The sequence below is a fragment of the Mastacembelus armatus genome, chromosome 1 (assembly GCF_900324485.2).
Source record: "Mastacembelus armatus chromosome 1, fMasArm1.2, whole genome shotgun sequence".
Taxonomy (NCBI): Eukaryota; Metazoa; Chordata; class Actinopteri; order Synbranchiformes; family Mastacembelidae; genus Mastacembelus; species Mastacembelus armatus.
In genome coordinates this window covers 18,971,217-18,994,678 of record NC_046633.1, presented here as the reverse complement: position 1 = coordinate 18,994,678, position 23,462 = coordinate 18,971,217, and the positions used below count along the sequence as shown (strand labels likewise).

The 23,462-nt window shown below is 41.3% G+C and overlaps 4 protein-coding genes across 7 annotated transcripts; all 4 read left to right on the top strand.

Moving 5' to 3' along the window:
* The first annotated feature begins 1,075 nt into the window (after nt 1-1,075).
* tmc8 (transmembrane channel-like 8) lies at nt 1,076-7,015 on the top strand. The gene is made up of 16 exons (XM_026303408.1): nt 1,076-1,364; nt 1,648-1,915; nt 2,409-2,557; nt 2,673-2,807; nt 2,898-2,950; nt 3,032-3,171; nt 3,260-3,407; nt 3,728-3,892; nt 3,985-4,136; nt 4,226-4,295; nt 4,460-4,563; nt 4,737-4,923; nt 5,173-5,318; nt 5,770-5,913; nt 6,166-6,244; nt 6,397-7,015. Exons 1-16 carry the CDS (start codon nt 1,316-1,318, stop codon nt 6,589-6,591), a joined length of 2,184 nt encoding a protein of 727 aa, XP_026159193.1. The 5' UTR covers nt 1,076-1,315; the 3' UTR covers nt 6,592-7,015.
* Nucleotides 7,016-7,097: 82 nt separating this feature from the next.
* LOC113128233 (Fc receptor-like protein 5) lies at nt 7,098-11,532 on the top strand. 3 transcript variants are annotated; one of them, XM_026303411.1, is made up of 11 exons: nt 7,098-7,223; nt 7,320-7,346; nt 7,525-7,806; nt 7,885-8,181; nt 8,337-8,609; nt 8,712-9,044; nt 10,074-10,121; nt 10,209-10,319; nt 10,411-10,435; nt 10,526-10,616; nt 11,242-11,532. In XM_026303411.1, the coding sequence occupies exons 1-11, from the start codon at nt 7,175-7,177 to the stop codon at nt 11,260-11,262; spliced, it is 1,557 nt and encodes a 518-aa protein (XP_026159196.1). In that variant the 5' UTR covers nt 7,098-7,174; the 3' UTR covers nt 11,263-11,532. The 3 variants fall into 3 exon arrangements, with proteins under 3 accessions (XP_026159196.1, XP_026159194.1, XP_026159195.1); XM_026303409.1 differs by having other exon boundaries at nt 10,526-11,532; XM_026303410.1 differs by lacking the exon at nt 10,074-10,121 and having other exon boundaries at nt 10,526-11,532.
* A 140-nt stretch (nt 11,533-11,672) lies between these two features.
* LOC113128234 (Fc receptor-like protein 3) lies at nt 11,673-16,102 on the top strand. 2 transcript variants are annotated; one of them, XM_026303414.1, is made up of 13 exons: nt 11,673-11,837; nt 11,921-11,947; nt 12,046-12,172; nt 12,265-12,440; nt 12,654-12,840; nt 13,874-13,977; nt 14,082-14,357; nt 14,456-14,758; nt 14,851-14,952; nt 15,032-15,059; nt 15,621-15,669; nt 15,809-15,874; nt 15,956-16,102. In XM_026303414.1, exons 1-13 carry the CDS (start codon nt 11,813-11,815, stop codon nt 16,010-16,012), a joined length of 1,527 nt encoding a protein of 508 aa, XP_026159199.1. In that variant the 5' UTR covers nt 11,673-11,812; the 3' UTR covers nt 16,013-16,102. The 2 variants fall into 2 exon arrangements, with proteins under 2 accessions (XP_026159199.1, XP_026159197.1); XM_026303412.1 differs by having other exon boundaries at nt 15,809-16,102.
* Nucleotides 16,103-16,217: 115 nt separating this feature from the next.
* syngr2b (synaptogyrin 2b) lies at nt 16,218-23,404 on the top strand. Its single transcript, XM_026303417.2, has 4 exons — nt 16,218-16,491; nt 18,971-19,208; nt 19,886-20,022; nt 21,184-23,404. Exons 1-4 carry the CDS (start codon nt 16,381-16,383, stop codon nt 21,442-21,444), a joined length of 747 nt encoding a protein of 248 aa, XP_026159202.1. The 5' UTR covers nt 16,218-16,380; the 3' UTR covers nt 21,445-23,404.
* Nucleotides 23,405-23,462: the final 58 nt, after the last annotated feature.

Genomic DNA, 23,462 nt, shown 5'->3' with positions numbered 1-23,462 from the left:
TGTTCTTCCTTTGACTCACCTGCTCATACCTGGACACACTTGGGGTGTGTCTAAAATCAGAGGAAACTATTTTAGGTTGTCTCGTGTTGCAGAAGGAAAGGACGCAACTAAATGAAGTAAATGACATGGGGACAACTCTCTATAGGCCTTATTCACTTAGAACACTTTCTACCTGTTTTTATCTAGTAGTTAAAAGTTAAAATTAAGTAAGGTGGTTTTGAATTAAGCATGTTTATGTGTTTATTTATTTGTTGGCCTGAACAATTGTGCTGCATTGTGCTCATGTTTTCATGTAGGCTAAAAAAATCCCTTGTAAGCTTTAAAGCATCAGTGAATCGGAAACTAAGCTGGATGAAATAGTACGTGAGAAATGAGACCTATGTTCATGTTTCTTCATAAATGGTACTGACTGGAAGCCTCAAATGTCCTTGTGGTATAGCAAGTGGGTGGAAAGAGCCTCAGTATCTCGCACATTAAGCTGCAAACTTGAGTTTGCAAATGATGAAACACTACCCAGTGTAGATTCTGTCAAGTATTGTCAAGCACATGACAGTTTACATGAAATATCTAGATTACTATTATTTTTCCTACACACAGTATGTTTATGGCTGTGAAATTTGTTTGAACATATTAAATTAATACTTATTTATTATTTATTTAACTACTATTTAGGTGACGTTTGTAATTTGATGCCACATCAGTATTTCATATTGTACCCCTACTGGATTCCACAGAACCCAGACGTCATCTAATGAGAAAGAGACTAGATTGCATCATAAAACATGTAACATTTCAACAGTAGACATGTCTAAAATTGCTAAAAAGCTACATTGCGTGTAACTACCACCTATGGTAGTTTGATGAGGACCTGTTGCAGCCTTATTCCAGAACTCATACTCATCTACTTATGGCCTTAAAAATGTTGTTTTGTTTTAAGTTTTGCTGTGTACAGTGGTAGACCTATGTGTTGATATTTCTGTTGTTAAATTCAGCCACCAGTGCGATACCTATGTCTGCATCCTGTCATGTGATTTCCTGTGCGCTGTCAGGCTCAGCTGCAGGCTCTGTCACAAAAGTCAAAGTGTGGACAGATCTAGCTGTGTACATCTACATCTACCCACTGGAAAGTAAGCCATGCCAACAGGACTAGATGAACACAAGAAGCTTGGTTTTTGATGGAGATTGTGAAAGTTACTTTTTTTTTAGAGCTTTAACTGGTAGCTTGCACTGAGATGTATGTTAGTATGTGTTTAATATGAAGTGAGAAGACTGTGTTTGAATAGCTCCTACTGAAGAGGAAGTTCAGGGAGAAAAAATGGAGGAGCGCAGCGCTAATAATGTGAACTTCGTGAGACTTTTATCAGGTAAAAGAAAATAATACAAATATGCCAAATTTTAAATCACCAAACTGAATATTTTTTGGTTTCGTCTGTTGTCTAAACAGAATAAGACATCTGAAAATGTCATTTTGAGATTTTTCTGCAATTCTTCAACATCGTACTTACAAAACCATTGATCAACTAGGAAAACAATATTTTAATGCCCAAATAATTGCACCCTGTAACAGCCATTTAGCTAAGTAAAGCACCTTGAATGAAACATTCATGCATTATATTTAGGAAATCATTTGCATCCTTCTCACCACAGATGAGAGCACTTATTCTGATATGGATCCCATCAATATGGACTCCTGTGAGTACTATCAGACAGAGATATTTGACCAGCTACCCAGTATCCAGGTCTTCCGGCCTGGGTGGAACGGACAGGGTTTTTCAGATGCATGTGAGGCTGATCAGAGTGCCCCAGACATGGGGGAGTCCAGCCAGGGCCAGCTGCTCAAAGGACCAAAAGACAAGGCATCTGTTCTGCCACTCAGGAAGCTAGCCATGTGTATTCAGGCGAAAAGAGAGGCCAGGTGGGAGCACTTATTATACTTCTCAGTAAACTTCTTCCAAATATACTTGACAATCAAATGAACAAAGTCCACAAAATGTACAAAACATGCAGCATTATGGCAAAGCCCCTCCTGGTGTGGACTAGTGAAATTTGACCGTAGTGCAAATGTAATGTAATGTATTTCATATGATTGGCATAAAAAAAGCTACAATATATTCTCCATATAGGTCATATAAACACAAAAAATAGATTTTGACAATTTTCATTTGAGTTTATTTGTCTGTAAAGTTCATAGTCAAAAAGAGCTGGGGGAAAATACAAACAAGAGTGTATAAAATGGAAGTTTTAGGAACATTTCAATCTGCTAGAGCTCATCCAGATACACACACACACACACACACACACATATATGCACAGCATTGATGCATCCTGGTATTTTTATATTTGTATGTAGCCTAACATGTTTAGCTGAAATGGCATTCATCAAGTACTATATTTTTGCTGTTAATTAGGGACGGCAGAAAACTGCAAACCAGAGATATTGGTTTTTGGGAGTCCTGGCGTCAGAGCCAGAGCATCAACAGGAGGAGGGCTTGGGAACAGGTGACAGAAGCTCTATCAGGACTGTTACCATGGCAGCAAACTCTTCACACTATTGCAGGTAAGAAATGTCCACAGGACCATCGATGCTGTAATTTAGTGATGAAACACTTTTGCCTTTACTGCCAGTATTATTGCAGAATAAAATCCTGATGTTCGTTGTTGCTCTGTTTCAGGCAGGTTTGGAATAGGCGTGAAGGCTTATTTTGTTTTTCTCAGATATCTGATTTACCTGAACCTACTACACTGTGTTATTGTCTGTGGGTTCATTCTGGGACCTACAGGATTTTATGGCAGAGGCAGCAACAGTGGTGAGTCAGTTGTAATGGCAAATGAAAGTAAATTAACCACAATATGACATAGGTTTCTGAAATACTCTGTTGTTCTCATTCGTTTTACAGAACCTTTGAGATTTGGAGGCAACGACTCCATTTTAGATTTTTTCCTGGGAAAGGTAGGAGTGTGTTTTTTTGTGTGTTTGTGTGCTTCATGTATTTTTTATGTTTCTTCTAACTTATCGTTCTCCTCCCTCCAGGGCTACTTGAATCGTTCTGCGGTCTTCTTTGCCTTTTATACACGTGGTTCCCTGAATTTGCCGTGCTTGAATACACCTTTGCTGTACTTTGCTGGAATCCTCACCATACTCTTCCTCAGTCTCATCGTGGTACTCCGTAGGTCAGTGGTTTGTGACAATAATCATTTGCCTTGTATCTTAAACAAAGCATCTCTATTTGATCTGTTCATCTGAACATGTCTATCATAGGACGACAGTTGGCTACAAGCACACCTGGATGCTCGGGAACCGTTACAGTGTGAACGTGAGCTATAAGATCTTCTGTGGCTGGGACTTCACCATCCAGGACCCTGCTGCAGCAGTTCTCAAACACAGCTTCATCAGGAATGATCTCAAGGTGCACAGATAAACATGGGGTCTACCTGCATACACGATGCCATTCTTCTATACAGGGTGGTGACCAAGTGCTACCTAATTGCTATGTTTCATACATACCCTGGGCATAATGTCAGGGACAGACTTACTGTATCTCACCTATCCTACTTCTTCAGGATTCATGAACTTCAGTATAACACAGTACTAATCTCTTGTTTTTGTTGTGTATTTTTTTTACAGTTGTGTTATTTTGATGGAGTTTGGTGTTCAAACAATCTAAACATTGATTTGATATGAAGAATTTAACCGTAACTTTCAGTATTTCTTTCTATGTCTCCTCAGCTGTTCCTGGAGGAGCAGAGTTTCTCCCTGAGAGAGGCTCAGAGGACACTTGGGCAGAGGGTGCGTCTCTACCTGCTCAGGTTCATCCTCAACATACTGGTTCTGGCTTTGCTCAGTGGAGCCTTCTATTTAATCTACCTTGCCATAATAAGATCAATGGTTGAGGTAAAGCTTTGATTCTGAAAATCTTTGTTAAAGTTTGTCCTGAATTTGGTAAATACAGCTTCATATCTGACAGCTCTCACTGTGATTCTCAGGGTGAGCACTACTGGTTGGTCAGTTTGTTCATCCAGTATCTTGCTCCCATCACCATCACCTCTGTTAATCTGGTCCTTCCGTACGTCTTCTGTAAGATCTCATCTTTTGAAGACTATTCTTTCACCATGCAGGTCAATTCAACTCTTGTAAGGTAAGCTGCTGCACAGAGAGATAAACACATGAAAACTTACTGACAAACAATACACACACCTGCAGCAATTCACTCTCTCTTTTTTTCAGGAGCATCTTCTTGAAGTTGGCCTCATTGGGCATCTACTTATTCTTCCTCTTCAAAGCTGAACTTACGAAAGTGAGTTCAGAGTGAGAATAATGTTTCAAGGTCCTACAGTTTGAGCTTTAATGAGACATCAATAAAGTAATGACATCTGTCTTTGATTCAGACTTTCAGGACTGATGTAATTTCAGGGAGATGTTTGCATGTTTTGTTTTTTTAACGTGTGCGTTTCTTTACAGAATGACTGCTGGGAGAACGTGTTTGGTAGAGAGATATACAAGCTGTGTATCTTCAACTTCCTCGCCACTTTCTGCAACGCCTTTCTCTTGAACTACCCAAGGAAGTGGGTTTGTTTAAAATCAACAGTTTCGTTCTTTCTTGTCATCAATGTCATTCAAGTGGAAATATCAGTGCTTTTGATTACCGTATTGAGATTCCACAGCAGGGAAAGGCTGTATCTCAGTTATTCTACTTCCAGGTGATTCATGAACAAACTATCTTTCCTCGGTTTGATAGGTTGTTGCAGGATACGTACCCTGAGTCCTTGCTGGCCCGGTTGTCAGGGAAACAACACTTCCTGGTCCCTTTCAATGTGTTGGATCTGGTCTACATTCAGACAGTGTACTGGGTGGGAGTCTACTACTGCCCTGTGCTGCCTCTGATAGGAACTGTCATACTGGTAGTGACGTTCAACATCAAGAAGGTGATTTATAAGTCAGAGTTGAGGAGTATCTGTTTCAGTTTATGTTGCCTAATGTTTCAATCCAGCTTCACATTATAAAAATACAGTCCATTTAAGAATAAACCTAAACTACTTGAGTTAATAACATTATATGATTTATAGTGCAATGACAGATGAAGTTGTGACCAAACACTAAAGATAATCAGCTGTATCTGGACGTTTCTAACAACGTCCCTGTCTCTTTTTCTCTCTCTATAACAATCTTTTCAGTTCACGATCCTGAAGTGCTGTGAGGCAGAGCAACGGTTCTTTCGAGCTTCCAGCTCCTCAGTTTTATTCCACTTCATGTTGCTGCTCGGTGTCTTCATGGCTGCAACCACACTGGGTTTCAACCTCTACCAGCAAGATGTTGTGATGTAATGTCATGTAACTACTACTATGCCCAGTCGGTTAGCCATTACCAGTTTGTCAGTCTGTACCTGGAAGTCCCACAGGATCTTGGTGGTGTTCAACCACCTGTCGGTGTATATGCCTATTTTGACCTTGGTACCTCCAGTCCATACTCGGCACAGATGTTCCTGTACACTGTGCCAGCCACTTGGTTATGGTGTTCCATGTATATCCTGCCTGCTAGCATCTTACATCCTGCTGTGATGTGCTGGATTGTCTCGGGGGCATCTTGGCACAGCCTGCATCTGGGGTCCTGCCTGGTGTGGTAGACCCCAGCCTCTATTGGTCTTGTATTTAGAGCTTGTTTCTGTGTAGCCATGATTAGTGCCTCTGTCTTTCAGTCCAGCTTTGCCTGTTACGTTTCATTTTTTCTGTTTCACATTTGTCCAATTTTCTTTCTCCTTTCTCCAAATCCAGGTCTACCTGTGGTCCATTTGGAAACGGTGAAACTGTGTTTAATGTGACAAGAGTGTGTGTGGACAGTCTCCCCAGCCTGGCACAGAGCACTCTCCGCTACCTGGCCTCTGAGGCCTTTGCCCTGCCCCTCATACTAGCAGAGATGTAAGTATACAAAGAGACAATAGGTTTAACTTTTCTTAAAAGCTAACACCAGATCTGCATTTTCACTGATATTGGTTATTGGATTATTTCACGCTGAAGTATTCCCAACTTTAATACTTTCAAACCAAAGCACAGCGTATACAGTTACATGGATGTCTTAAAAGTAAAGCTCATCATTTGAATATGAACGGTTTTAAAATAGATGTGATCTGTTTGTTTTTTAATGTGTCATGAAAAACTCTGTCTCCTCAGTATAATCCTAACCTCGTACGTGTCACGTGGACAAGCCAATCAGAAGGCTATTGAGAGACTGAAAGACATACTGGTTATAGTAAGTCACATAACCTACAAATTAGTCACAGAAAGGGAGGAAATTACTAAGTTACACCCAGTTGGTTGTAAGTGAATCGTTTATAGTCTGTTAGTTTGTTATTTTTCTGTGTGTGTTGTGTCTATAAATTTGTTTATATGTGTTCCTCACAGAGCAGCTCGGATAAGCGTTTCCTGGTGAAACAACATGCCACAATGCTCAGACGTCACAAGAGCACCCGCAGAGTTCGCCGTGTAGCCACTGAAGAGGGCGCCACCATGAGGCACTGCAAGGATCCTGCTCCATACACACAAACTGATTACAACACTGTAGACAGTCAGGCCTGTCTACCCACAACTTCCACTTGAAATACAGCAGCAGGTTAGAGGCCTGATACTGGCTGAAAATAAAATGTCAAATGGCTCATCAATTCTCCTTTTCTCAGCCACATGATGTACAAAGATAAGATGTGCAGTTATTGCATTTTTTCTGCAAAGATCACAGCTGTCGTAACTCTGTCCTCGTATGGTGTCTTCTGTTTAGCATAGTGGAGTTTGCAGTCAATGTGTTGTAACATTATTTTATGTCATTCATAAGCGTGTTAAGATTGTTTTATGTAATATATAGGCAGCATATGAATTGTTTTACTTTTTTCAGTGTAAATAAAGAATGAATGCATAACACATAACTATCCACAGGTAGTTTCAGTTATGCCTTAGAAATGTCACTTTTCCTGTATTTAGTCAACTGTGAATGTTTTTGAATGTAAAGTGCATTAAAACCTTTGTGGTATGTTTGTGGTATTTTTTTAAGCGTCATTTGTGCTCATGCAGCTGAATATGTTATCTACTTGCAAACACATGTATAACACTCCTTGCCCTGACACACACATGGATTACCACATGCACACACAGACACAAAAAACACACATGCAGCCAGCCTAAAGAGACCATGTCACTTATGGAGACTCTACAGACTCTTAATTTGTTGCCAATCTTCAGTAAGTTACTGGATTTTTATTTCAATGCCTGCAACAATAAATCGTTATATAGACTACTATCCTTACTGAAATGTGTGTTTTGTTTTTTTTTTTCAGTCCTGGCAAACTTGTTCGCCAAGATAAGTAAGTCTGTTGAAAGTGGGGCATGAGATATGGAAATCAGCCTCAATTTGTTCTTTTTGGTTGCATAGTGTTAGGTGTGAATGGTGTTGAGCTCATGGCATTTGTTCAAGTGAAATATAATAATTTGGTGGCTGTAGCTGACCATACTTTTGGGCAATTGCTTCACGTCTCTGTTTAGGTGGATCAAACCCCATTCACCCAGTGCTGACTGGTCCTGACATGGCCTACCTCGGCTCCAAAGTGACTTTCAATTGCATTGCACCCAATTCCTCAATGCCAGTCACCTACCAGTTGATAGGGGACAGTGGTGTCCCAATTGCCACAGGTACCAATCTGCAGGGGCAGCACCCTGCCTCATTCTTTCTGAAGGTTGCTGCAGCATCAGAGGGGTTGTACCACTGCAAGGCCATGACTAAAGGAAGCACAGGAGTCAGCAACAGCATCAAGCTGAGTGTAGTCAGTGAGTACCTGATGCCAATTATTTCAAACTTGTGACCTCCTACTTTCCTCCCCAACCATCTCATTCCTTTTTTTCTAGCTCCACCAACAACTACCAGAGTGACGTCTGAACCCCCCCCCCCCATCGTGTATGAGGGCTCACGCATCGTCTTGAACTGCAGTGTTGCAAAGGGCTCCCACCTCTCCTACACCTGGTTTTTCAACAAGCAGGAAATAACATCTTCGTTCTCTCCCTCCTTCCACCACGCTGGGAACAAGCTAGTCATGGAGATGGTGACTCCAGAGCAGGCTGGGCACTATTACTGTGAGGCCTGGTCTAGTGTGATGGGCAACAGGAGGGTTTCCAGCAGCACGGAGGTCCAGGTGCTGGTCAAAGGTACATATAAATGTGGCAGATTACACTGATGGTGTACCTCCACATCGGAAGGTGGAAGTATTTAATAATTCTACTGAATCATGCATGTTACAGTTTCACTACATGTTCTGTATTTTCCCTCTCCCCATATTCTCTCCTGTTCATTCCTCCACCAGTGTACATCTCAAAACCGAAGATCTCTTTCTCCGTCTATAAAGAGGGAGATAGTTACTATGGCAATGTGACCTGCTGGTCATTAAGAGGAAGTCCTCCAGCCCACTTCACTCTTAGAGTAGATGACAAAGAAGTGGGATCTGTCACAGCAAATGAGTCCCTCGCTGCCTGGTTCTCCATCGCCATAATACCTGGGCTGGACATGGGTATGGCACGATGTCTGGTGACAACTGAGGTGCAGGCACTGATAAGTGAGCCTGTGACTCTGGAAGTGGGTATGAAATACACAGACATGTTAAGGAAATGTGTCTTTCTTTAATTCTCCTCCATCTGTTAATCTTTCTCTCATTCTCTTTCTCGACCTCTTCTTTGCTCAGTTCCAGTTGGAGGTGATGTGAAAGTGGAGGTGGAGTATCTGTACAGAGCTGACTCCAAACTGGTCGCAACCATACTGAGCTGTCAAGTCAGCAGAGGAACTTTCCCCTACATCTCTTGGCTCTTGAATGACTCTGTCCTTCCCTCTGAGACGCATGTGGACTCTTTTATCCAGCCGGTCCTACCTCACTATGCTGTCATGGATGGTGGACAGACCCTCATCCTTACTAAGCTCAGTCTGGAGCAGTCTGGGTATTATCGCTGCAGGGCCAAGGACAGCTACAATGACCTGGGACCCTCGGTCGAGAGTGCAGCTGTGCTAGTCCAAGTCACAGGTAAAAGATCAGGGCAAGGTGTTGAAAACAAGTTATCACAGAGAAACTACTTGAGCATATGGGATTTTTTTCTTTCTTTCTTACTGAGTATTAGTGAAGGACATTGAGATAACTTTCTCACCTGAACAGCAAATATGCATCAAAAGTCAGCAACTTCTTCAAAATTAGGAGGAAAAAAAAATTGCTGACTGACATGAACAATTTCTCCCATGCAGCTGCTTGTAATGAAGCAAATTGATACATTATCTGCTGGTTTATCTTGGCGGAGTGACTCTGTTGCCAACATGGGACATCAGGCAACTACAGGGAGTTACTGTTCCCAGAACTGAAATAGTGTGACTCACCATGCCTCCTAAAATGGTATACTGCCATTTTTACACTCAGGTTGTTGTGAGAGTTCAAGCTATACAACACTGGCAGTAATGAAAAAACGGTGTCTCATCCACAAAGCACAGATGCTTGTAGGGTTTCATATTATATTAGACTATCACAGCTGATGCTGTTTGGCCAGAAGCCTTCAGCAGTACATGAAAAGTGCTGACAACAGGATACTTATATACAAATTAACCAGTCAATGACCTAATTCAACATAGTGTTCAGCAGACATATCTCAAAAGAGGCTTTTAAGAAGACATTAAAAAAGTTCTACCTATTACAAAGACAGAAACACAATAATAACTGCCTCATCCATATCCAAACACTGATTGCTGAATCAAAAAGAAAGTGTGAATTTAAAGCTACAATTTAAGGCCTGCGAGGACCATCAAAAACATCATCGTCTGTAACAGCTAGTGAGCTTTAAAGATCCTGGCAGGTGATTTTGTTGCTTTTGGACATAAGCAGCCTACAGTGTTTATGTTAAGCTAAGACAGGAGCAAGAAGGGAAACTTCCCAAAATGTCAAACTGTTTCTGTAAGAACTGCTTTCTAATTCAAACTCATGTTATCTTTTTTATACGTGTATTTTTTATAAAAAAATGTCTTCTTTGTGTGGGGTCTCTTCCCTTTTTACCACATCATACTTCATCAGACTTTAACTGGATCCCTCGAGCAACATCTTCCTCTGAAACACAGCCAAGTAAAAGCACATATTGTATATTCAAATGACTTACATGTTAGCGCTATAGTTCACCATACTTCAGTTGCCTTGTCTTCTCTCACACAGAGTTTCTCATGACCACCATAGAGATTATCACCACAGTGTTCTGCTGCTTCCTCTTTCTGATGCTGATAGTGTGCGTAGCCTGTCTTTACAGGATGCTTGACCACAAGCAAGGTATGTATCTCTTAGTATGTGTGAGTGAGAAGTTCACTGACTGAATTTATATTCAGTGTTCCTACATCTCCATCTCTCACTTCTTTTTCAGCTGTTACACACGTTGCTACGAAAAAGTAAGTTTCAGCCCAGTGACCCTAAGAGAGTTCTGTTTTCTGTGACTTAAATGGGCCAGTTCAACAGCATTTGTTCCCTCCCAAACCCAGTTCTGATGCAATTCCTCTGTCTGCACTAACGTCCCAGTCAGGAGGGAAACAGGCTGATACCTCCCCTACAAACTGTGATGCCCAGAATCAGGTACATAAGCTTAGAAAACACATACACAGTGCATATAAACAATCACTTCGATTAGTGCATCATGACATAAAAGCCCAGTAAGGCTTTTTAGGATTCTTAGCTTCCTGTCATTTCTTAATAAGGAACTGATACATTACTGAAGATCACTCTAATTGAATTTAATTACTTGTGAAATATTTAATTTTGCACACATTATTGTAAACAGGGTTGAACTTGAGTATTTGCTTTATAAAATATATTTCTAACTATTTTCTAAAATGTTTAATAAAAAGAGATAGAAAAACCTATTTAAAAAATTCTAATTTCATTCAAGAAATTGCTACTTTTAAATATGAATTCAATATTTATTAATTAATGAAACCTTTTTTCTCTCTGTTGAATTGTATACTGACCTGTAGACAAATTTAATATTTCTGAGCAAAGACTCTCAAGGTTACACTAGCAATTCATTTGAATCTGAAAAACAAAGAGAACAAAATGTTTAGTTTCTCTAGTTTTACAAATGTACGTAGATTATCTTTCATTCTTCAGAAACCTGAGAACAAAATCAGCTCTTTAGGATTTGATAAGCTGATCAGGTAATAACATCATGAAGCTTCTGTCTGTCACTGTCTCTCTGTTTTAGACCATAGAGATCACACTGTGACATGGGAGAAACCTGCACCCACAGTATCATCAAACAGGTCACCTCTTCATGCAAAGTGCTACTATTTTCACTTTAGCTCCATAGTTGTTTTCGTTCTGCAAGTGCTGCAGTTATTCCTGGTGGAACATTCAGTCAAAAAGACTGAGAGATTACATTTTTCAGAGGGATTACTGTCATATTGTGATGTTTTTTGCAAATAAAAATTCTAATTTTAAATTGTTTGCTTTAAATGAACCAATTTAAATAAAACCATGCTTTATTACACCGTCACCTCCACTTCACAATGTTCCTGACTTATGTTGTTTTGATATTCACATTTTCAAAATATCCCAACAGTCATAGCGTAATGGAATAAATTCATTTTGTGATGATACATAGAGGGTGGGTACAGCAGGGAGGTGTAATGTAACACTATCAGTTATGTGCACATGTTTCTAAGCGTGTGTGTGTGTGTGTGTTTTTCACCCATGGTGCTTCAACTCTCCATTTAAAACTGTCAAAACGTCTGCCTTACACAGCGTAGTGTGATCGTATTTGAATCCTACCAAAAATGTTGCTCTTTGTGGTCATTCTGGGTAAGCTAATTAATACAAACTGCACCACACTTAATAATTTAACAATTACAAATACTATTTGATTTGTTGTTCCGTTTTTACAGGGTTATGCTGCTGTAGCAAAGAGAGCAGTAAGTTGGTTGTCTCATTTGATTGTGTGTGTGCATAGTAATCTAACTTTGTATGTTTTGATTTGTTCTGTTGAGTGTTTTGTTTTATATATTCATAGATCAGTCACCTCTGGGGCGTCCACAGCTGTCCGGCCCTTCAGAGGCTTCAGTAAAACAAATTGTAACATTTGTATGTGAACTGGAGACCTATCCAAAGAATGAACCTATTCTGCTGCAGTTAATCCAGTGAGTATTAGTACGTTCAATTTAGTTCCCTGCATTGAGTAATGACAGAGAGTAATGACAGAGAGTCCCTCTAATTATCAACCTTTTTCTAGGAAGGGTAACCAATCAAGGGTATTGGGTGAAAGTACCTCGCTGTCTGGTGGGACTGGATCCTTTGTCAAAGAAATCAAACGTAAACATGAGGGCTACCTGGAGTGTAGGGCCAGTTTGCAGAACAACACTAGCATAGAGGCCACTGTCAGCGACTTACACTACCTGAAGGTTTTTGGTGAGTGTCTCTTTTACCAAGGATGTATTACTGTATATATCATATGTACTGTACATGGCCTCCCTGCAACAGTGATGTAGAGAATGTTTCATGTATAACACCAGATCAAATCAGCAGTATCACACTACTTTGGAAATCCACCTTTTCCTCAACAGGATCTTTGCCGTACGATTTACGGTTGGTTTGAGATAAGGCTTGTGTTTTTTTCTGCAGTACCAGTGAAAGGTGTATCGATTGTCATCAAATCAGGAGCATCAGAGTTCTTTGAAAGGACAACACTGAAGCTAGTCTGTTCAGTTAGTGAAGGAACTGATGTCTCCTATAAGTGGCTGATGAATGGTCAGCTCATAGCTTCGTCTCGTTTCCACTTTGCTTCGTCTGAACAGCTGTGGATCAACAGGTTGGTAGAATCACTTCGAGATGGTTCACACACAGATGGAAATACAGCTAAACAATTTATTTGATCAATTTTCTTCTGTAGTGTGGGAAGTGTTGCTGATGGGGTGTTGCTGGGTGTTTGCTATGATGATTCTGGGTGGCTGGTAGGGAGCACACTGTATCTGAGAGTCATAGAGTAGTAGTAGTTGTAGCATCAGAGTGTAAATAGCTTCTGTAAGAACTGTTGAAGGAGTAGTTTGATGTTATGAGATATCTTTATTTGCCCTTTGTGCTGTGATGAACCAGTCTTAGCTTTTGCGCCCAAAGATCTCAGTTTACCATCTAACTCTTAGCAACAAGGGGGCAGACAACTAGACAGCTAGTCAAGTGTGACCAAACTTTAAAAATACAGCTACAAGCACATCTAAAACTGGGTCACTTCTTTAATCCACAGACAAACAGAAATATGAAGTTGAGTTTTGTTGACAACAAACAAAAAATGTAGTTGCATGAATAGATGTTCTAAATATAACAAACGATTCATCCATCCATCATCTATACCCACTTATTCCTTAACCAGGGTCACAGGGATCTGCTGGAGCCTATCCCAGCTCTCTTTGGGTGAAAGGCAGGGGTACACCCTGGACAGGTCACCAGTCCATCACAGGGCCACATAGAGACCAACAACCTCACACACTCACACTCACTCTTATGGGCAATTTAGAGTCACCAATCAACCTGACATACATGTTTTTGGACTGTGGGAGGAAACCAGAGTACCTGGAGAAAACCCACACAAGCACATGCAAACTCCACACAGAAAGGCCAGGTTGCGAACCCATGACCTTCCTGCTGTGAGGCAACAGTGCTAACCACTCAGCCACCATGCCGCCCTGCTCACACATCTATGACACTTAAAGGGAAAAATGGATTTGGGCTACTGGAGCCTTAATGTGAGCAAAGATTTCCCTCAACAAACCATCATATAGCATTGTCCTGTTTATCTGACCAAGTCATGGGATGATTACTGAAATAATAATCTGTGTCTCTCTCAGTACCACTTCAAAAGACAGCGGCTCCTACATGTGCATTGCTACCAACCACTTCAGCAGAACCACCTATTCCTCCAACAGCTCTCAAGTTATAATCACAGTCAAAGGTTTGCTGTCACCTCTGGTGAATAAACACTCAGGGTCACATTTTACAAATCTGCCATGGTTGCATTGAACAAAGTAACATCCTTGCATGTCCTATTTCTCTCAGACCTTGTGTCAGACCCTGAAATTTCCTTCAAAGTGTTAAAGGAGACCTCTGACAACTACACTGCCTTGGTCACCTGTAACTCAACAAGAGGGACTCCACCTGTCACCTTTTCACTCTACAGTAATGAACAACTGGTTGCCAGTATGACGCGTGAAGCCAACTTAGAAGCCGAATTTAAGGTCCCACTGGTCTTGGGCCAGCACATGGGATTTCTCCAGTGCAGAGCAAACAATACAGACCGGATCACACAGAGTTTGCAGATGGCTTTAGCAGTTGGTATGTCCACTACTGAAACAACACACCAACACTTATTTTTGTAATATCTGTTCGTTTGTCCACAATGTCTATATGCAATGCATCATTTCTTCATACAGTCCGAGTTGGTGGGCGTGTGACAATACATTATGAGACTGAAACTGGAGAAGCCTATTCTGTGGTTGGCCTGAGGTTGTACTGCAAGGTGGAGACAGGCACTCATCCAGAGTACCAGTGGTTCCTCAATGACACCCTTCTAGATGGCAGAGGAAACTTCTACTATGTGGTCCACCAGTCTCCAGAACAGTCCATGCTCCGGCTGTCTGTAGACAGGAGAAGTGCAGGGACATACCACTGTAAGGTGTCAGACATCGCCAACACGACCGCCATTAGCAGCAGGAAGCACTATTTGGATAAAGAAGGTGCCAGCTGATCCACTGTTCGGTTAACTAATACATCTGTGATAGGTCATAGAAGGTTTCATCTCCTCTTCCTCATCTTCCTGCTCCCCCAGTTCTGAACCGTCTTCCTGACTTATTGGTGGGATTTGTGTTTGGATGTTTCACCCTCGTGATTCTCCTTGTCTCTGCTTGTTGCTGTGCTGGAGTGTTGTTCAGTAAGTTCACATTTTTCCAGCTCCTACCTCCTCCTCCTCATTTTCTAGTGAGAGGTAACATGGTTTTCTATTCTTTCAGGGAACAAACAATATGGAGACACGTCTGTGTGAGTCATTTTCTCTGTTCAGTTCTGACACCTTGAAAAATGATGATCACATCTCCCACATTCAAGCAGTTACATGTTTGCAGTAAACCCACCAGCTGGCTTTAAAGGGAAAAAAATGTTAGATGGCAGAATGAAAGACAAAGAAAAATGGCAGTCGAAAACACAGCTGAGTGAAAACGTTTGCATCCCCAAATGGCAAAAAATGAAAACAATGGATTTTTAAAAATCAACATAATATTTAATGCACATCCAGCAAGAACAAATGTTCCAATGTTGTGTTGCATTTCAGAAGGGGATGCAAACTCTTTCACTATTTTCTAAAATGTTTACACAAAACGAGCTCCAGTACTGCTATCTCATTTTTCTGCAGCACTGTTGAAGTGAGCAGTTAAACGTAAATATGGAAGGAAAAATATAAAAAATATAGAAATTTAGAAAATGAAAAACTATATATTATTTAAGTGAATGTTTATTTAACTGAATGTTTACAACTGCAAACTCGATAGGTGACCTGTACCCAGACAGCTGTGTATGTGACATGTGGCTCTTTCCTCCTCTCAGGACGGGCCTGGAGATGGTGAGAATGGCTGCTGCATACGAGGACGAGCTGGTTAGTCAGTGTGTTTGTATCTCCATCATCCAAGTGTCGTTCATGTCACACAGTCATTCACTTTGGCAAGATCAGTTTTCATGTTCACATGCTGTTTTATTTCCATCATGAAGAACTCTCCTGCTGTCTCTTCTTGTAGGATTTGTCAGGGTACAGTGAGGATGCTGATGAGATGAAGACACCCAGAGAGGATGAGTTTGATCAGGTAAGATCAGATGAATCAAGCAGAATTAAGTCAGTCACTTCAGCAGGTAGCCAAACTCTCCTGTCTGCACCCTCTCCTCAGGCCTCTGAAGCCTCTCTAGAGGAATGGCCCGGGATTGTGAAGCAGAAGAAGACTTAAGGGGAGGAACCAGCTGACTAACCCTGAGACTTCAAACTGTTTGCTCTTGAAAACAAACTGTTGGGGTGAAATAAACATCTGCTCATCGTCTTCTGTCTTCTGAGTATGAATATGCGAATTATCTTGCAAAAAAAAGAAAAAAAGAAAAACTTGAGGAGGAACTAATAACAGTCACATTATTTGGGTTGAACTCCGCCCCCTGACGCGCAGCAACTGGTGCGCAGCTCGTCCATTGCCCCTCCTGCGGAGCAGCGCGGCGGGCGGTGACAGCAGCGTTTAGTTTTCGTGTAGTTCAGCAGGTAGAAAGTCCCGTTCGGGCGGTTAAGAGCACACGGTGAGCTCCGGGGGATCGGCTGATTGGGAGCGACATGGAGGAGACGGGCGGTGCGACTGCGTACGGGGCTTCGCTGGCAGGAGGAGGCTTCGACTTCTACAAGTTTGTCCGACAGCCGCAAACCATCGTGCGCGTACTCAGCTGGGTAAGTGGACCGTGGACTTTGTGACTTTGTGTGTATCAGAGGTTTAGACGAGACTGATGTGATATTCAGCACCACCCAAGATCAGGTGCGCTTGGCTTGGAGCGCGTTAACTGTGTGAGGGGGCAGATGGTTCGTTTGCGTGTGTTTTGCCCAGAACAACAAGCTACTGTGTGCAGCGTCTGCGCCGTGCGTCGAGCTGCACGCAGCTGGTGTGTGACAGCACAGGTCAACACTGGTGCTGTCACAGGACAAGAAGCCGCTGAGATCCTCACTCATGTAGGCAAAATCCCAACTAAATACAGACTGGATCGTATCTGTTACAGTCTCAACACTGTACCTGCAGTAGAGATAAGCGACTCACTTGTTTTCTGTAATGTAATGTTTCTGAAATGAGTAGAAGAAGCTGCATTAGTTGTTTTTATGACGTCTTGCATTGAGAGGGGAATTCATGTACCAGGGAAAGTTCTGGGAAGTTGTGGCACACCACAGGTCACCTGTTGCTAGGCAAAATGTTATGGCACATATTTGTTTTTGTGGTTAGGCCACCGACATGGAAAATGCTGAAATGAATCTGACCCAGAGGAGGTTATATACTCTAACACACTGTTGTTTAACCCTGCATGTCGGTGTCACACACAGACATGTAGTGGCTTTGGAGTGTCTTATCTGTTCGTGGCCATCTCTCAGGTGAAATGGTAGTACACACATTTGTGTGTATTTGATTCATATCTCGGATAAACCAGAGCCACTTGTTTGATGACAACACACATCTTAACATGGATGGTGCCACATGCAGACAAGTAGACGAGGACACAATGTGCCCTTGGTCGACTCAACTGTTGTTTGTCTGCATGTGTTCGGGAAACTGTGTGTGTGTGTGTGTGTGTGTGTGTGTGTGTGTGTGTGTGTGTGTGTGTGTGTGTGTGTCACTGGTAAACAGACGCTGACAGGCAGGTAAGGTGATACCTCTCCCCCAGTGACTCTGGATTTTACTCTTGGTGAGGGTACTGACCACCGTCATTCACTCACACACACACATACACGCAGCTTGGTGCAGCTGTGCTCAGCTCATCTCAAATTCAAACTGCCATGTTTCTTACTTCAGTGAGCTAGCACCTATGGCTCAGACCTACAGGTCCCATAATGCACTGCAACTGCCCCTAGAACAAGGGAAAAGTCCAGCCATAATAACACTTGGTCATTAAACGTGTTGAGTCTGGCTTGACTGGTAAATACTGCATTGAGACAGTGTATTTCCAGTGTACTTCTAATAGTGTTTTAGTGTATGTGTAAATACAAGTCATCAAAAGGAGGATGTCGACATTATTTCTTCTGTTTACTGACAACTGACAGAGCTTACCAACATAAAAACACATGTAAATATGGGACATTTTGGCATTTTTTTAGATGTGTTACTCAACACAACACTAACACACAGTTTACATCTGTCCATTTTCCACAGAAATGGTCTTGTAAGAGTCCCTGTCTCACATTTGTGTTGTGGAACTCCCCATTTGCACTTCCCCATATCTGTGTCTTTCTTTACCTTTTGTCTGATTAAGGTTTGTGGTTTCTCTCCTGTTAGACAGTCTCTATGCCCCCCCCCCCTCCACTGATCATAGTATCTTAGTATCTTAGTAGTTAGAGGAACTGGATGAATCTCTGGAGTCACATGGCAGGCAGCTGCACTGACAAATCGGTCACATGGTTAGGTGGGTAATCAGAGCAGACAGTATGAGACCAGGGGATGGTCAGAATAACACGGCAGCAGTTAGCACTTGAGAAAATGATGAACCCAAGAGGGGGAGGGGATGTTTCCCCCAAGAGTCAGCAAAAAGAAGAGACACTGGTTGTGATGTAATAATGCTGCTATGTTTCGTGTAAAGTAGAAGTGGATGCATGTTCTTGTGATTTCCTGAAATTTTATCTCACATAATTTAAGTTACTAAAAACATGAAGATATTTTCAAAATTTCTCATGTGGTAATGCATTTTCAAGCAGGGACTATTTGGATCTCTTGGTGTGCTGATAAAACCTACAGTACGAGTGAATTAGCAGTTTAATAAATTCACATCCTTTTTTTTCATGAGGTCCACAGTTATTTATTTTCTTCTGCGGCTGCTTTAGTGAAGCTAGCAGAGCTGCTGATTACAGTGTTTCTTGGAGGCAGAACCAAATATGAGATGTCCAGGTGTCTTTGAATGTACCACCAAGAAATAATTCCCTAAAAGATCCCTGGTCTTAGCTGAATAGTCATAAGGCAAACTGGTTTTGATGTTTTAAGTTGCTTCTAATAGATTTTCATACTCAAGCCAGTGGCTGAAAGATTAGAAATCAATGCCAAAATGTTTAGCTTTACTTTTGAAAATGATTGGCATTGACGTAAAGTATAAAAGGTGAAGTTGTTACTTCTGTATGGATCATTGTAATAAATTCTCGTTCACTTTCCCTAATCCCCACCTTCTCTGCTTCAATCCAGATATTTTCCATGGTGGTGTTCGCTTGCATCACAACAGAGGGATACGTCAACACTGCACACAGTGCCGAGGCAAAGTGCGTCTTCAACCAGAATGATTCTGCATGTCATTACGCTGTTGGCATTGGGGTGATTGCCTTCCTGGCCTGCGTAGCCTTCCTGGTGCTGGATGCTTACTTGCCTTTTATGAGCAATGCACAGGAAAGAAAGTATGCTGTCATGGCAGACCTTGGATTTTCAGGTGAGAAGGAGCTTTAGAACTGCACTCATCAATATTTTCTCTATTAAATATGGATCAAATGACTGCAGTGTGGAATGTGTTGCTAATAGAGAAAAATCCACTCCATACTGCTCACCTAGTGCCCTTTATGACACAGACGGAGGCTGGGATAGGATGAAAACACTACAAACTAATATTTTCACTGTAGCATTAACTGCGTTAACCCTGCAAGTGGTTATCTGTCCGTCTGAGTCCTCCATTTTCAGCATCATGTTTCCCATTTAAATGTGACCCTCTTCATACAGAAAGCCTCTTAGTGTGGTGTCCTATGGCACAGACCACTGCCTGTTCTCCTGAGCGAACACAACGTGTATTCATTGTTGCACACAGTGGACGATGAGTGAGCAGCAGGGTGGTAGGGGGAGGATGACCGCACAGATTTTGATGAAATTAAACATTCATCAGCTAGAGACCACACAGTTCACAGTCACCCATTCTTCGAGGAAACGAGAAAAAACAGCTTGTGATTGTTTGAGTAGATAGCGACGGGAGTCTTTTCTATTCTTAGATGTTTTTGTCCTTTTATATTTTTTTTCATATGAATGATCTGTTCATATCAGGGCTTTTCAGCTGAAAATTTCTGTTATCTTTTCATGTGCGGAGAAAAAAACATCGTTTGTGCCTTTTGTGTTTTCTAGGGGTGTGGACCTTCCTGTGGTTTGTGTGTTTCTGCCTGTTGGCCAGTCAGTGGGCTCGCACTCACGATATCAGCTCTATCCCTGAGGATGCTGCACGTGCTACTGTGGCCTTCTCATTCTTCTCCATTGCTACTTGGGTGAGAAGGGCTGCTGTTGTCTTCTTTTCACTGTAAACTGGTCACATACATTGCCAACTATTCCTTGACAGAGTGTTGTGATTTTCTGCAGTCCACAACGCATTACATAAAGAAGATGTACAAGCTTTAAAATATTGGTGGAAGCTAAGCAGCCACCAGCTGTACCTGCATATTTACTGCACACACATAATAGTGGAGTCCCCACACAATTAACGCCTGCTTGAGATATAGACTGAGAACTGTATTGTTTTTAATTGTCAAATGTTTGCTGATTAACAGCTGAAGTTTCAGTCCAAAGTTCTCCATGTTGCCTTCAGGTGCTGATGGGAAACTGACACTTGACCCTTGAATGTTACTTATTTGCTACTGAACAGGAAACTCTTATTGCTCTAAACTATAATAGTTTTAAAAAGTCGATATGCTTTAGGCTTTTCATCTATCTTTGTTCCAGTAATAGCTAAGTAAAAACAAAACATTTTCTTATTTTTGTCTTCCAGATTTAAAAGCTTGACTCACAGCAAAGTGTTTTTCAGTTGACACAGAGTTAAGTCAGCAACTTATTTCTGTGATCATTTCTGACCAAACCAGGACATTACGAGACACCACTGTGCATCAAAATCTTTCATATACGCATGTATACAACTAAGAAAAATATCAATGCATGTCAGTGCATCTGCACCATATCATTTCAAGTAACATTTTGCAAATCTTTAAAGGCCTTTTTACACTGATTAGCAGAAGAAACAGTTTTCACAAGCTTAGCTGGCACAATATCTCAGTTGTTACAAGTCGGAGAATCCCACCTTTAGTCGAACATGCCCTTCAGAAGACTTCTCAAAACAACCCTGCATTGATTGTGACAATAATGTAGCAATACTCAAATACAGACTGTAATAGTAAGAGATTAGCTTCCATTAGCAAGCTTCAAGTGAAATATATGGATGAGAAACAATGCGTTCAGTATGCTTGGAAACATCCTAATAATATTAGGACAGGCACAGCAGGCTTTGGTTATTAACTGGTGATATCCCTCCTCCTCCTCTTCCTCCTCCTCTTCAGATCATCATCATCATCACCACTATTGTAGTAACAAAGTGACATATTGAAATACTGGAAAACTTTACACTCACTGTATTGATGATCACATTTTTATTTGTGCAGGGAATCCTGACCTACTATGCCCTGGGTCGTTTCCGTCGTGGCGTTAATGAAGTTTCCATCCCAACCTACACGGAGCCGCCACCGGATCATCACACGCCTTACCCTCCGACCTATGCCCCAACTTCCTACAATCCCACTACCTACACCCCTACCACTTACACCACCTATCCCAGCAATGCAACCGACTTGCGCCAGCAGCCTCCCTTCAACCCGAGCTCCCAGATGCCAGGAGACGACGGTTACCAGCCGCCCAACTACTGAGAAAACAGGAGATCACATGGGTGAGGTGTCCTTCCAGGTCATCTCTTGGTAGACTGTTGTTGCACTGCACAGACATAGAGCTATGTCATATTGACGTGGTTTTACATTTCATTTAACACACTTTTCCACATGTGGTCAGATCTGTGCAGCTGAGCAGTGCAACTGCAACCTGCAGACGAAGGACATCACAGTTTACATCAAAGGGTCTGTGGTCAGATGTTCATACATCAGGCTGACTGTCAGGATTAGTGCTGATGGTTGGGCTATCTGACCATAGACCTGTGTGCAGACACACAACTTTTACCTCAGACAGGCTAATCCTGAAGGGTAGAGGTAGATAGAATGTACACGGGAGGTCAAAGGTCACATAATGTGACTTTATGAAGCTCCAGCCAGAGTGCAAGAGGCCAACACTGAATGTGTTTGTTCTGCGTCTCTATTGGAACCTGAGAGTGTGCATTTGTATAAAGATTTCACTATGCAAAGCTTCCATTTTAATAGCTGTATGTGCCTGATTTTCTTATTTGAATGGTTTTTTCTCCTTTGGTGCAGTTATCTTGAGGACCTATAACAGTGTGGGATGTTAATAAATTAATTTAGCGAAGGTTTTTGTGGGATTACATTGGGAAAAGACCACTATCAAACCAAATGTGACAGTTATATTTTGTGAGGTGTTGGTTCTGTAGAGCATGTAGTTAGGTTTGTTAACCATAAAATCACCTATGAAGTTTCTGTGTTATACAATCTTTGTGCTACAGTAAAATGCCCCCTATGTTTCCACCATAACTGGCAGTGTGTTTAAGATTACCTTAATACCATGAAGATCCTAAGTTTTAAGTCTGATTATGGCAGATGTGTGTTACTGTACATGTGCCAAACTGAATTCTTTCAGGACATTCATAGCCACTATGTGTTTGTAGTTGCCCATTAAACTTGCAGCTAATGTTCGGATAGACGGGAGGGAGGGGAATGTAGATAATTATGCAGACAGGTTTATCCTCATTGAAGGGCTGATTATTAACTACCAGCAGCAACGCTTCCTTTTTGGCCTCTGAACAGAGCAGCTTCACACTTCCTCCATGGTCATGTTGACATTCAGTTGATAATTATCTTGTGTTTACAGGATTCTTAATCTAAACTGCAGACTACAGCATGTATGTCTTCACACTCCAACCTGCAATGCTGAGAATCACACTGTCTTTAAAGAGACTACTGGTGTACTTTGTTCCTTTGTGTTACAATGTTTGCAAGTTTAACATATCAGCTGCAGTGATTTACTATTCCTCAGCTACTGTGGGTGTGTATGCTGACTTATGATCTACAACTTATGGGGCAGACACTGAATGTGGTTATATTTATTGAACATGATGCTGTTGTGATTTTACACTGGAAAACATTTTTTGTTATAGTAGAAATTGTCAGATTGTCAAATTATTTGTCCATTAGAAAAATATGCTTTACTGAAGCCAAATGTAGGACAACACTGCTGTTTAGGGAGGGAAAGCGAATGAGTAAAATGTGTTGATTTAAAAACTGAAGTTATATTTATGGCAGACAGCTGTGTCACAGGTGCCCTCATTGTTATGCTTGAGTGCTTTTTTTTTTCATTTTCATGCTCAAGAGAATTTGTCAAATTTGTTCAGTGAACCTTTAAAATCCATATATGCCTCTGATGGTAAGGACTACATCTTATAATTACTGAGCTTGACTTGCTTAGTTTATAGTGAATTTCTAAGATTTTCTCCCTATAGAAAGCCAAAATTTGATGTGAAGTTTAAGGTAAAATAGTTTTGTTTTAATGGTACAAAAACTGGTCAAATCTCACACTGCTTGATGTTTTTGTTTGTCCAAATACTATTCATGACATTACTTTTTTTTGGGCTTCATTTTAATTTCATGTCATGGTGTCAGAAGCACAACAGCAATATTTTGTTTATAGAATAAAATCATTCACAGATCATTCTTTTTGAAGCTGTTGCATTCATGTACTACAATAGTAACAGGTTTTATATAGTATG

Coding starts and splice junctions, on each gene's coding strand:
- LOC113128234 (XM_026303412.1), top strand. CDS start 11,813: ATGTTGCTCTTTGTGGTCATTCTGG. Junction 11,838..11,920: donor GCTCTTTGTGGTCATTCTGG/GTAAGCTAATTA, acceptor CCGTTTTTACAG/GGTTATGCTGCTGTAGCAAA. Junction 12,841..13,873: donor GAACAGCTGTGGATCAACAG/GTTGGTAGAATC, acceptor TGTCTCTCTCAG/TACCACTTCAAAAGACAGCG.
- tmc8 (XM_026303408.1), top strand. CDS start 1,316: ATGGAGGAGCGCAGCGCTAATAATGTGAACTTCGTGAGACTTTTATCA. Junction 3,172..3,259: donor CTCATCGTGGTACTCCGTAG/GTCAGTGGTTTG, acceptor TGTCTATCATAG/GACGACAGTTGGCTACAAGC. Junction 5,319..5,769: donor TACCAGCAAGATGTTGTGAT/GTAATGTCATGT, acceptor CTCCAAATCCAG/GTCTACCTGTGGTCCATTTG.
- LOC113128233 (XM_026303409.1), top strand. CDS start 7,175: ATGTCACTTATGGAGACTCTACAGACTCTTAATTTGTTGCCAATCTTC. Junction 7,224..7,319: donor TAATTTGTTGCCAATCTTCA/GTAAGTTACTGG, acceptor TTTTTTTTTCAG/TCCTGGCAAACTTGTTCGCC. Junction 10,320..10,410: donor GATGCTTGACCACAAGCAAG/GTATGTATCTCT, acceptor CTTCTTTTTCAG/CTGTTACACACGTTGCTACG.
- syngr2b (XM_026303417.2), top strand. CDS start 16,381: ATGGAGGAGACGGGCGGTGCGACTGCGTACGGGGCTTCGCTGGCAGGA. Junction 16,492..18,970: donor TCGTGCGCGTACTCAGCTGG/GTAAGTGGACCG, acceptor GCTTCAATCCAG/ATATTTTCCATGGTGGTGTT. Junction 19,209..19,885: donor GGCAGACCTTGGATTTTCAG/GTGAGAAGGAGC, acceptor TGTGTTTTCTAG/GGGTGTGGACCTTCCTGTGG.